This window comes from Podarcis muralis, chromosome 17, assembly GCF_964188315.1.
Source record: "Podarcis muralis chromosome 17, rPodMur119.hap1.1, whole genome shotgun sequence".
Classification (NCBI taxonomy): Eukaryota; Metazoa; Chordata; class Lepidosauria; order Squamata; family Lacertidae; genus Podarcis; species Podarcis muralis.
Window position 1 is genome coordinate 9,846,182 of NC_135671.1, and position 13,838 is coordinate 9,860,019.

The window sequence follows — 13,838 nt, forward strand, 5'->3', positions numbered from 1 at the left end:
GGATAAAGAAAAAAAAATTATTTCCCCCAGACGTGGGGCTGGGGCGGGGGAAGCCCAAGCTTCCCCCGACCCCAGCCCCCAGAACAGGCTGCTATCCGCAACCCTTGGGAGACCGGCGTGACTTCGCGCCAGGCTCCCTAGGGTTGCGGAGAGCTTCCTGAAGCCTGGAGAGCGAGAGGGGTCGGTGCGCACTGACCCCTCTCGCTCTCCAGGCTTCAGCGAAAGCCTGCATTCACCCCATAGGACGCACACACATTTCCCCTTCATTTTTTGGAGGGGGAAAAGTGCATCCTATAGGGCGAAAAATACGGTACTTAGCCTTTCAAACTGACCCAGCTCTGAGGGGGAAAATATGTCGAGTCTTATCCCTTGTGAGGGGAGAAGCAGATGGGTGGAGTGTTTTGTTTTTAGAAAACTATCAGCCTGCAGAGAAAGGGTTAAGTCAACTCCCTCCACCCTATAGCTCAAATAAAAATTTGGAGCGCTCTGCAGCTGCACTAAAGGAAATAAACAAGACGAAGGTATTTTATTATACCTCCTTCATCAAACCTAGTTTAGGCCTGAGTGCAATGCATCCATCATTCATGATTCTCCATTTCTCATTTGGTAGCGTGTTGTTCAGCAGCACCTGCTGTCTCTGTTTTCTTCCTTAGTAAGGCATGCAGTTAAACCAACATAGTCTTACATCCTGCTACCAATGGGCGGGCACAGCCAAGGTGGCTTGAAAACCTTAGGAATTCTACTTCGGTTTGTAGAATATGTAAGACTTTCCCCAAGCGCTCAGAATAATTCATGTACAACCTCTGCTTTGTAAGACTTCAACAAATTATCTGGGTGGCTTGCGTAAGGTGACTTGCACGGTTAGAATACCAAGTAGCCAAAGTGCATAAGGAATTCATACCTTAGTATAGGCAGCATACAGCAGAGTTGAAATCAAATCAGAAGAAAAATACAACAAAAGACTGGAAAAACAAAAACAGAATTGGCTTGAAGCTAGAATGACATTAAGGCAGGGAGAACATTTTCACCACCATCATGACAAACCTGTAAGTTAGACAAGTATGCCTTGGCCTCATTTCATCACCGGAGCAGAGGATGCTGGGGGGATAGCAGCTCACCCAAATGCTGTTGAACGTAGAAAGCAGAGTCATACCGTTGGTGCATTTTACTCCGTATCGTCTGCACTCACAGTGGCTCTCTCAAGATTGCATCCTCGCCCTACTTGGCGATGCTCAAAATGGAATGTGGGGCCTTCTACCTCCTAAGCTATGGCCCGCCCCAGGATTTCATGGCAGAGATACTTGAACCCAGAGCTTCCCAAATTGCAGCACATTCTCTTAACCAGTACATTGCACTGGTTTCTTTGACAGCTTGCCCTCAGAGAAAGCAGACCGAGGCCGTGGTAATTTCCATGTCTGATTGACGAGCTCGGAAATGGAATGGCTTAGACAGAGAGATTTCAGGCTAAGATGTGTGGCTTCAGTTTCAGGGTGTTTGGCAGGATAGTCTGGGTTTAATAGGCTTTGATAACCCTGTTCAGGCGTTCACCCCACACGTGGGTCAAATTACAGGGGGAGCAGAGGGGCCCTTGTTGGCCCTGCTGCCTTCTGCCATGTTTGTGTTGCTCCACTTCCCCTCTGTAAGCTAGAGAGGTGACTTCAATGACAGGGAGCCTGCCCTAGCCATGTTGGCTTTCTGTGTGTGTGGCATAAATGCCCCAACAGAGGGCTTTGTTAGCTGGTTGAGTGGCTCTGAGCACAAACAGGTGCTGCGATTCTGTGTTTCTTCTCTTGATCCAGCTCACAGGGCTGCATGTATGTAGTCTCAAGTAAGGTAAAGGGACCCCTGACCATTAGGTCCAGTCGTGACCGACTCTGGGGTTGCGGCGCTCATCTTGCTTTATGGGCCGAGGGAGCCAGTGTATAGCTTCCGGGTCATGTGCCCAGCATGACTAACCAGAGCAGCACATGGAAACACCATTTACCTTCTCGCCAGAGTGGTACCTACCGTATTTTTCGCTCTATAAGACGCACCAGACCACAAGACGCACCTAGTTTTTAGAGGAGGAAAACAAGAAAAAAAATATTCTGAATCTCAGAAGCCAGAACAGCAAGAGGGATCGCTGCGCAGCGAAAGCAACAATCCCTCTTGCTGTTCTGGCTTCTGAGATACCCGCACAGCCTGCATTCGCTCCATAAGACGCACACACATTTCCCCTTACCTTTTAGGAGGGGAAAAGTGAGTCTTATAGTGTGAAAAATACGGTATTTATCTACTTGCACTTTGACGTGCTTTCAAACTGCTAGGTTGGCAGGAGCAGGGACCGAGCAACGGGAGCTCACCCCGTCATGGGAATTCGAACCACCAACCTTCTGATCGGCAAGTCCTAGGCTCTGTGGTTTAACCCACAGCGCCACCCGCGTCCCCATTTAGTCTCAAACACAGTGCCCAAAGGGGAGGGAGGGCTAAAATGACTCCACCTCTTTTCAACGGACATATTCAAGTTTGGCCTGATCTGAAATGAAACCATCCCACTTCCACTGCCGGCACTGTTCATCCAGCAGCTGCTAATGATGCTCTTCAGCAGTTTTTCCCAAACTTGGGTCTCCAGCTGTTGTTGGACTACAACTCCCACAAGCCCCAGCTAGCAGGACCAGTGTTCAGGGATAATGGGAATTGTAGTCCAAAAACAGCTAGAGGCCCAAGTTTGGGAAACGCTGGTATTCAGGACGGAGAGGGTGGCATCTTGGTTTATTTCCCCCTTATCAAACAGCTGATCAGGGTGGTTTCTGGGAAGCTTTTCTACACAAGTTCCATCAAAATGAGCCAGTGCATAATGGATCCTCTTCATTTCAATGGAACTTGTCTGAACATTGGTCTGAAAGCACATGAAGCCACCTCCTTGTTGAAGCTAAACAGGTCTGGGTCTGAGCAATGCCAGGATGCCAGGCTATCTGGGAATCACAAATATAATGCCTTGTGTTCAGTGATGAACACAAGAAAGATGGGATATAGATGTAAGAAAAGAAATAAATAAGATACGTTAGTGGGAGGGTGTCATTTGGTTTTTTCCCAACGCAGTCCTATCTTAGAGTGGCCTAGAGTGAAAATAATTTTCCGTAGTTGTTGGACAGCCTCTAAAGCAAGAAGTGTTGTACAACCAGCCATTGTGGCCCATAAACCAGTGTGTTGTGGAAGGGAAAGTTGGACATTGGCTAGTGCCTCTGTTTACCATCCTTTCTCTGGTTACTTTGATAAGATTGAAGTCTGAGTCTCGGGTAGCCAAGCCGTGGCTGAGCTGGTGCCCTCATTTTAGGGTTTTGTGGTCATGTAACAAATAGGTGGTAAGGCGGCAGATGGAGGTAGGTGATTTGGTTGCAAAAGGAGTGAAATTCTGTAGCCGTTTCCCACCTGAATGTCACCTTCCCATGCATCAAATCAGCTCTGGCACCAGAGGTCTTGCTGCAGCCTTGCTCTGGGTCTTCCTTTAATTTCATATGCAGGAGAGAGGAATACTTATTCTGGAACATCCACTTACCCAAGACCTTATTTCTGTTTTCTAAAAAAAAGCAAGAAATGCTTAGGAGAAGTTTTTATTGTATCTATACAAGGAAAAAGCTCTTTATTTAATGGTGGCACAACCCTTGACTTGTAAGCAAGCTGAGACCAATTCATATAAAAGACATGGGAGTGGGAAATGATTGAAGCGAGAAGGAAACAGGCAAGTACCGGATTTCTACCCTCTCCTCCCAAAACTGGTTTCCCTCCAGCTGCTTTCTCCTTGCAATGCTTGCATGGTCTGAAGACCCTGCAAGGAGTGACATGGCAGAGTAAAACGGGGGGGGGGGGGGAGAGAGAGAGAGAGAGAGAGAAAGAAAGAAAGAAAGAAAGAAAGAAAGAAAGAAAGAAAGAAAGAAAGAAAGAAAGAAAGAAAGAAAGAAAAGCACTGGAAGTGTTTAATCCACTCTGTTCTGAACGCCCATCCAGACAAAATAGAGTACTAGGTGTGAGGGTGAAGGGTTCTAACTTAGATTTCCCCCCAACATAGGTTTTCCATGTGCAAGGAAGTTTTTGTATGTAAGAGCGTTCAGTCGCGTGGACCCCCAGTTGCAGCCTGAAGTGGTACAGTCCATCTGCAGAGTTATCACTTCAGGGCTAAAAAGAAAGAAAAAGGGCTTCCGTGTTTTCTGAAATGGGTTCCACTTTCTTTCCACACGTTCCAGGCCAGGCTTACCCGAACCCTTTTCCCGCAGGCATCTCTTCAGATCCAGAATGCCTCTTCCTTAAAGTCTACAACCGCCTATGTCTGGGTTTTGTCCAAAAGTCCATTTGAGCAACCTTTGCTCCGATTCCTTCTGTTGTTTCCAGAAACCATGCTATGTGTGAGACAGAAACAATTTTGTGAATATAAGCTACTATCCTTTAATATTTATCTGGTTCATTTGGTGCTGTGCATGAAGTGGTGGAATCCTTGGGGTCCTCCCAGCTACAAAATGAGCCTCAGAAATAATTTTGCAATGAGCAAATTCTTTTTTTAAAAAAAACAGCTATTTTCAGGGGTGGGGAGGGGGGTACTACAGATTATAGGGGGTGTGTGCAAGGGAGCAATGGGGGCTGATCTATTAAAGCACGTTTAAAAGTTACCAAAGGTTGGGGGCTTAAGTTTGGGTGGTTTTTTAAATACATATATATATGAATTGCATCAGGAGATTACGAGGAGAGGGGCAGCTCTAAGTCCTTTTCCTGCTCTGAATTTCTGAACAAGGGGTGAAGGGTAGAATCTTCCCATCCTTTGCGGATGACATTTATTGAGGTCTGTGACTTTTCAGGGAGAAAGGAGGGTAATAGGGAAGATCAGGACAAGACGTGGGTCTACAGTTGTAACCCTCTCACCACTACCGACACCCCTTCTGTCTCGGGGAGGGGGAAGCCCCCTACCAGACAAGCAAACAAACAACAAACAAAAAACAGATTTGCCTTTGGTCTTCCAGCTCCAAAATGTCTTTGCTTGAAACTTTTTTGCTGGTTATTCTGCGCATGTTTTGATAATGTGACTTATGAGAATTATATCTTCTATAAATATATATATATATATACCATATATATAAATATATATATGTAACTATACAAATAGATATAAAAACTATATGGCGACCATGCCTGGTTGTGGTTCACGCCCACTGAGGATGAGGGAACATGGCCTGGAAGGGCGTGTATGAACCTCGTGAAGTTATTGTTATTAAACAGCACATGGTTTTGCCATTGTGTTTGGTGGAAGTGTGTTTTATTTCCGTGTGGGGGGTCTTACCAGATGCACTGTGCGTATTCTGAAAGGGAGGTGGCGGGTGTGGCGATCACACAGGGTCCCTGGACGTTTCACCGTCTGTTGATCCCTGTGCCACCACTTTATTTCTCGCTGCCACCACCCAGGCCCTACCTGGTACAATACTGAGTCCAGTCAGGATTAAATTGGAACATAAACTTCTGTTTATTTATTGCAGTTTAACAAGCGTGTGGTTTCATAAACAGTATTGGTCAATTACAAACATGGGGTGCCTATCCAGACCTATAACTTCCATTCCCTGCTCTCACTAAACCACCTCTCTGATATTTACCGTATTTTTTTCTCTATAAGACTCACTTTTCCCCTCCTAAAAAGTAAGGGGGAATGTGTGTGCGTCTTATGGAGTGAATGCAGGCTGCGCAGCTATCCCAGAAGCCAGAACAGCAAGAGGGATTGCTGCTTTCACTGCGCAGCGATCCCTCTTGCTGTTCTGGCTTCTGAGATTCAGAATATTTTTTTTCTTGTTTTCCTCCTCCAAAAACTAGGTGCGTCTTGTGGTCTGGTGCGTCTTATAGAGTGAAAAATATGGTACTTGTCTTCCTAGCCCCTAACTATTCCTGACTCAGCTTATTTCTCTACACTAACTCAACCTACCCACAAACTCTATCCCAATTCACTCCCACTCCAACCAACCACCCAACTCCCAACAAACTCCTCAATGAACTCCTCCTCCGCCCCTCCCAGAGCTGGTTTTATAGTCCCTCTGACTCCACCCCCTGGGTCCTGATTGGGTATAGTCCCTCTGACTCCACCCCCCTGGGTCCTGTTTAACTATTTCACCTCCATCACTCTCATATGTTAACGTCACAGCGGGGAGCAGGAGAAAAGGATGGGGAAATGTGGCTGGGCTCAAAAAGCACCAACGATATAAAACCCACCCACCCACACTTCCACAAAATCTCTCGTTTTGTGTAGACAAAGTATTGCTTTTCTCCACCGAGTTAGAAAAAGGGCACTGTGGTATTCCCAGTTCATGTCTGGCACGTATTACTTACCTTTTTGACTTGCAGAACACTGGCCATCTCTAGGTCACCGAATGGCGGCAAACGCCACCCAAAACGGCCGCCATGTTTCTCCCCTCCTCCATAAGGTCTGTAGAACTTGCCTTAGTTCATGTCACAATTTCACACACTTCCCCGCCAGTAGAGCACGAGACTCTTAATCCCAGGGTTGTGGGTTCAAGCCCCGCGTTCGGTGAAAGAGTCCTGCATTGCGAGGGGTTGGACTAGATGACCCTCGTGGCCCCATCCGACTCTACGATTCTATGAAAAGCCCATTATGGGGTTGGGGGTGGTGGGAAAGATAGCAAGGACATAATGATGGCATAACCAGAGGTAGCACCCACTATGTGGAGGGGGAACGGGCTGGGAAATGGACTCACGGTTGCGATTTCTGACAGCGAGCGCATCTACAGCATCTGTCCCCATCCTGGTGCCCGCCAGCTGCTTGAGACTACAAATCCCATCAGCACCAGGGCGGGAAAGGTTGGTTTATAGTGATGATGTTTTGGGGGCTTAGGTTGTGCCTTTGCATTGGCCGAGCACCCAAGCAGCTAAAAGATGTAGTATATTTAGCCAGACGGCGCAGTGTATATTTTAAAATAAGACAAAGTTTAATGTTTCTTTTCTTTAACTTTACATACATTGTTAGATGTTAGGATTTTCATTTTTGGGCTCCCCCTTCTATCGATGGAGATGATGCTCAGACACTGCCTGATACTAATGAAAGGTACCCGTATTTTTCGCCCTATAGGACGCACTTTTCCCCCTCCAAAAATGAAGGGGAAATGTGTGTGCGTCCTATGGGGCGAAGGCAGGCTTTCACTGAAGCCTGGAGAGTGAGAGGGGTTGGTGCGCACCGACCCCTCTCCCTCTCCAGGCTTCAGGAAGCTCTGCGCAAGCCGGGGGAGGGCTCCCCTGGCTTGCGCGGAGCTGCCTCTTATCCCGAAGCCCCGGCGTGCTCAGCAGTTGCACCAGGGCTTCGGGTAGCTCTGCGCAAGCCGCGGGAGGGCTCCCACGGCTTGCGCAGAGCAGCCTGTTCTGGGGGCTGGGGTCGGGGGAAGCTCGGGCTTCCCCCGCCCCAGCCCTGCGCCTGGGGGGGGGGAATAAAAATATTTTTCTTTATTCCCCCCCCCCAAAAAAAACTAGGTGCGCCTTATGGGCCGGTGCGTCCTATGGGGCGCAAAATACGGTAATATGACCTGTTGCCAGAAAACAGCCTTTTTGACAGTGGAGACCCTGGCCTGGCCCAACGAGCCTTGTAACTTCCTGGCCCTGGCCCCTCCCCTGCCTCAGAATGACATTCCATTACAGTCACATTATATATGAAACATTGGGGATGGGGGGATCGTTCCATGAAAGAATGCAGCATGACCCAGAAGAGGAGTACAGTTCTAAGAGCCAAGATCAAGAGGCAAACAAAAATAGAGAGTAGCAACTTCCAAGAAGCAGACTTCTCCTCCATGCTAACCAAGGCCTGTGCTGTCAGTGAAGACACTTCCATCCATACATGTGAGCAAGACCATTATCAGAAGAATTTTTTCCCACCAGCTCCGAGAAGCGCACCTTGACAGGTACTGGACATTTTATGTATCTCCTGCACAATAATAATAATAATAATATACCACCTGTTGAGATTGTTGGCCTAGAAACCAATAACCCAACCTAAAAAGCTATGGGCACATCCCAGACCCTTCAAAACATAGGGAAGATGTTTGTTGACACACACAAAATACAAGCAAAAACTAACATACATAACATTCTTGCTGTCACGTTTTGGTTTCTTTTTGAATCCTACTTCATACCTTATTGACCTGTGTCTGGGCTGTACAATTTCACACTGCTGACCCTTCAGAAAGGGGTGCTCGATAGCTTTACCTAGGAAATCCTATATGGAGGGACATTCAGTTCTGTAAGTCCCCATTCACTCCTGCAGCCGAAAGCATTGGGACACACACATGGGCTGATGCTATCCATGAGAACCAGGCCATATTCTGTTTGGGGTTTTTTTGTTTTTGGTTTTTTAAGTAAAACGTCCAAGTGCTGTCACTGTGTTCACAGAATATGTATCTTAACATTTGTATGTACTAATAAATATATTTTCTATGTGTGGTCGTAACTTGGATGCATATTTTGATAATATTTATTTATTGTATGGATTTGTGTGCTGCTGTAAATGTTCAAGGTGGCTCACATTAGTATAGTTGGGCCTAAGCCAAAATTGTTACTATTCCCCAAGGTGTGCACATATGCAGCTGCCTGTGAGTGTGTCTTAGCGTTCCACTAGGAGCTTGCAAAAGCTTTCAAAATTCCCATAGGACTCAGTGTTTGAGATGCTGACCTAATTCTTACAGTGGCAGTAGCCCTGCATCTGGACTGTAACACCTGCCTGACACTGAGCTTTCTATGCGAGAAGAACTTTGGGATGGAGGAGAATTCAAATTATTATTATTATTATTATTATTATTATTATTATTATTATTATTATTTATACCCCACCCATCTGGCTGGGCAGCCCCAGCCACTCTGGGCAGCTTCCAACCAAATATTAAAATTCAGCAATACATCAAACATTAAAAGCTTCCCTAAACAGGGCTGCCTTCAGATGTCTTCTAAAAGTCTGGTAGTAGTTGTTCTCTTTGACATCTGGTGGGAGGGCGTTCCACAGTGCGGGCACCACTACCAAGAAGGCCCTCTGCCTGGTTCCCTGTAACTTGGCTTCTCGCAGTGAGGGAACCACCAGAAGGCCCTCGGCGCTGGACCTCAGTGTCCGGGTAGAACGATGGAGGTGGAGATGCTCCTTCAGATATACAGTGGTACCTCGGGTTACATATGCTTCAGGTTACAGAAATAGTACCTCAGGTTAAGACCTTTGCTTCAGGATAAGAACAGAAATCATGCTCTGGCGGCACGGCGGCAGCAGGAGGCCCCATTAGCTTAAGTGGTGCTTCAGGTTAAGAACAGTTTCAGGTTAAGAACGGACCTCCGGAACGAATTAAGTACTTAACCCGAGGTACCACTGTACTGAACCGAGGCCATTTAGGGCTTTCAAACACGTGAACTTCCACATGCAGTCTGAAAGGGTGCTGCCCAGAAGCAGGTTTACTGCTTCAAGAACTAGGCCTCTAAAGGCAGATTTGCAGGGCGCTGAAGGTAGGGCTACAGGTGCAGCAGACATGAGAGGCAAGTACAAGAGGAATAAAAATAGTTTTTGCTGTTGACTCACTGTGCCATGTTTACCGCTTGGCAGGCACTATGCAGTTCTTGCCTTCCATATCCACAGTTGAAAACTCTGCAGAGCACTGAAGTGCATGCAGATGGCAAACAAATGAGCACGTTTGGCAGCAGACCTCTCTATTTTAGCTTCCCTTTCCCCACAGATTTTGGAATCTGCCTAGAGATCAGAACTGTCTAACCTTGAAATCTGCCCAGAAAAACATGTTTAAATAACCAGGTTAATTTAAGGTTACCAGACATCCCTGTTTCCTGGGGACAGTCCCCAGATTTACACATCAGTTTCCATACAAAATCCATTGAAGTTGAAAAGTGTCCCCGGATTCATTGGGGAAAAAATCTGGTAACCTTAAAGGTAAAGGTAGAGGGAACCCTGACCATTAGGTCCAGTCGTGACCGACTCTGGGGTTGTGGCGCTCATCTTGCTTTATTGGCCGAGGGAGCCGGCGTACAGCTTCCTGGTCATGTAGCCAGCTTGACAAAGCCGCTTCTGGCGAACCAGAGCAGCTCACGGAAACGCCGTTTACCTTCCTGCTGGAGTGGTACCTATTTATCTACTTGCACTTTGTGCTTTCGAACTGCTAGGTTGGCAGGAGCAGGCACCGAGCTACGGGAGCTCACCCCGTCGCGGGGATTCGAACCACCGACCTTCGGATCGGCAAGTCCTAGGCTCTGTGGTTTAACCCACAGCGCCACCCGCGTCCCTTCTGGTAACCTTAGGTTGTTGTTGATGTTGTTGTTATTAGATCACTATCCCCTTTGTGATGAATGCATATGTCAGAATCCCCATTCCATGCACACTCCTCTTTAACAGTAGTGAATGTGTCACCAACAGGTTGCTTAAATGTTAAGATGGAGCTGACCTGTCATTAATCCTGCGCGTACACCCTTGGGCCTAACCACATGGGGATTTTGTCTGTGACCGAGCATACTGATTCAGTGCATCCAGTTTTGCCACAAGCTCCCTGGGAACTGAGATGCTGCTCATATAATAGAACAGGTGAATTGCTGGCAAAGGACAGTGAGCTGTACCAAAACGCTGTCCAAAATAGTTCTGATGGAGTTGGGGTAGGTAGACACCTGATGTCAAGCTTAGCTACCAAACCCAGCACAGACAGGATTGCCACCATCTTTCCCCAGAAGGGCTCCTAAAACGGCATGGCAGACAAACTCAGTAGGTGATTTGTTTCCTGGCGGTTACTGAATTTCCAAGTAGCCAACAGCTGTTGAAAACATGCCCACGCACACCCAAATGTGCCATTTCTGAGCCTAAGAAACTACCATCACATGAGTGTATTCATAAATGTCCTTTCCAGTGTTTTCTCCATGTGTATGAGACGGCTTTCGGGCTGGTGATTTCTGCTTGCAATAACTTTGTTTTTATTTCCCCATGGAACTGTCCAAGAGGGCTGGAGAATTCTAAAAACGGTAAACATTGCATGCCATCAATTTCACATAAGCAGGACAGGCAGTTTACTCCTCCAGGTGGTATTCCCCTGCATGTGCAAGAAATGCCAGTGCAGATCCTCCTCTCTGGTAAGCCAAGGCTTGCCCAGGAGTAGGAGCAAGAATAACTGAGACCACTTCACAGACAGTGGCTGAGGAGCTTTGGCGAAGCTGTGTGGAGGCATTTGGGGGTTGAGCAAAAGCTGATCTAGGGGAGCACAACCAGTTCAGGTTTAGAGCTTTTGGGGTGCCGCAGCTGCGAAGTCCAATAGAAGGTGCCAGATTTTGACGTTGCACAGAGAGCATATGCTGGTGTAGAAGAGTGCACAAAAATGCTAACCCTAACATACAAAACGCATTGCATTAGGGAAAATTGCATACAAAAAGGTGTGTATTAGAAATTGGCTCTAAAGTGTTGATGAATTTTAACGAGGGCTTTATTCTTAAAAAAGAAAGAAACTGATGTGGTGAACTGAAATTAGCGCAGGAAAAAGGAGGAACCGAAAGAAACCAAAATGGACTGATTCACCCATCCTAATTGAGCAGCGAGGGAACTGGAGTGCAGGATTGGAAGACACAGCTAAGACTTCGGGGAGGACAAAACTGTGTTTGTAATGGCTAGCTCAAAAGACAGGCATTTTCCTCTCTTTTACATACTACCCACTTAAAACAGGGTCAGCCGTCATTCTCTCCCAGGAAATGTCATTGCAGATTGTTCATAATAGAATGTTCAGCACCTTTGCCAAACTTTAAGTTTTGGGGAGAAGCCATGGCTGTTAAACTGGTAGAAAGCCTATAGGCAACTGTAATAGAGATGTGCTCACAGAAGCAGCAACTGTTTCTTCCTCCACTTGCCGCCTCTTGTCACATACGTTTCTTCACAGGAATTTTAGTGATTAAGACAACTGCTTTGCATAAGTGTCCATCAGGTCATGATAAAAACGTAAAAAACAAACCTGTTTAAGACTATGTGCTACCTTGCTCAAACTTTTGCCTCGCTAATGATCAGAAAACCCTTTCTGGTTTATCATTTTCTTACAGCCTTCAGATAAAGCTGCAGCCCTTATGTTTGCCAGAGAAGGCATAGGTCTCCCTAGCTGGGTGGGAAGCTATATGGGAGCAATGCGCTGCGCATATGCTCATTTCTCTAATCCGGCAGATGTGGTGGTGGTGGCTGAATTTGTTTTTATTAATAGATTTTCTGGGGTTGAGGTGGGGGCACTAATTTATTGGGTTTCAGGGAGCCAGATTAATTCCCCTTCTTCCCGCTCAGCAACCCAAAGCAGGATTTTAAAATACTTCTGCAAAACAGAGCCCTGGTTGTGTTACATTTCCTACAGTGAGTCAGGGCACTGAGTCTTTCCTTCATTTAATTTTCACATCTCTAAGAAATATACAAAACAAGTGATCAGGCTGAAGAAGAAGAAGAGTTTGAATTTGATATCCCGCCTTTCACTCCCTTTAAGGAGTCTCAAAGCGGCTAACAATCTCCTTTCCCTTCCTCCCCCACAACAAACACTCTGTGAGGTGAGTGGGGCTGAGAGACTTCAAAGAAGTGTGACTGGCCCAAGGTCACCCAGCAGCTGCATGTGGAGGAGCAGGCAAGCGAACCCGGTTCCCCAGATTACGAGACTACCGCTCTTAACCACTACATCACACTGGGTCTCTGCCTTCTTACTGCTGCCTTCTTTTTCTCTAGCGGGTGGGGCAGAGATACTCTTCTTTATACATACTGAGCTTGGCCTTTAAATTCCATAACATATCCTGACCTGAGCCATACCCTTGAGTGGGATATATTGGGAAAATGTTGTGATTTTGGGATGGGAACATTGGACAAGGATGGGTCCGGAAAAGCAGCAAAAAACAACAAAGCTGCAATTCTCAGGAGAGGAGCTTCTGAGATGTGCAAGTGGTAAAGACGAGACAGTTTCACTCCGGGAGCACGAAGGGGAGGGCACCACCGCATAAATTCTCCACATATGGGCCTGTTGACAACCTGGGTTGCATTCTTTCCACAGCCAGTCTGGGTTAAATCCTTTGTCTACTTCCTCTCTAAGCTAAGTATTTCATCAAGCAAGGCGAGGAAAATGTTGGTGGCCATGTCATTGAGTCTAAAGAGAAGTTTCTGCACAGCCTGCCATGACCATCTCTCCACAGGGGATGGAGCCCTATGGAATGCCTAACACAGCATGGTAATCAAAGTACACCCCACCCCATTGATAGTGGCAGAAGGAAGAGTCAGCCCACGTAGCCAAGGCTCTCCAGTGCGAATTACCATCCATTAGTGCCAGAGAAGCTGCCCACAGGCCTTTCCTTGAAGCGCAAGTATGGCAGGAGTAGCTTGGGTGAAGGGGCAAGACGGGTGCCTCCTCTGTTCAATTATAGTGGCACGTCGTCGTCGTCATCCTCAGACACGTCTGTGGGGCGTAGGTTGAGGTCCTTCAGGATGCCTGAGATGTTCTCAGCAGCTGGGCCAGAAAGCTCCAGTTCCTCCAGTTCCATATCAGCCACTGAGGCAGAGCGCACCACCGCCTTCCCTCCACTGGGGGTGGGAGAGGGTGGCGGGAAGGGAGAGCCAGGGGCCACCGGGCTCTCTGTCCCTGAGTCTACTGCGGTACTGCTGGGAGCTGCCGCTGCCGCTGCCGCCGCTGCATCACTGTCGTGCTTGCTCCACATCTGTGCAGTCCACTTGGCCTGCTCCTTGCCACCCGCCGTCTGGGTAGTGTCACGGAAGCTGGCCAGGGGAGGACGAAGGCGAACACCAGAGCTTGTGGTGCCCTCAATCGCTTTCTGGAGCTGAGAGTTACAGAGAGGGA

The 13,838-nt window shown here is 47.3% G+C and overlaps 1 protein-coding gene across 1 annotated transcript in view; it reads right to left on the minus strand.

The window, feature by feature from the left end:
* Positions 1–11,441: 11,441 nt before the first annotated feature.
* Positions 11,442–13,838, minus strand: part of CLCN1 (chloride voltage-gated channel 1) — a 44,366-nt gene continuing 41,969 nt past the window's right edge. Inside the window, exon 23 of the mRNA XM_077921058.1 lies at positions 11,442–13,818. Coding sequence (XP_077777184.1) covers positions 13,402–13,818 — 417 coding nt within the window. The 3' untranslated portion in view covers positions 11,442–13,401. The remainder of the gene's footprint in view (positions 13,819–13,838) is intronic.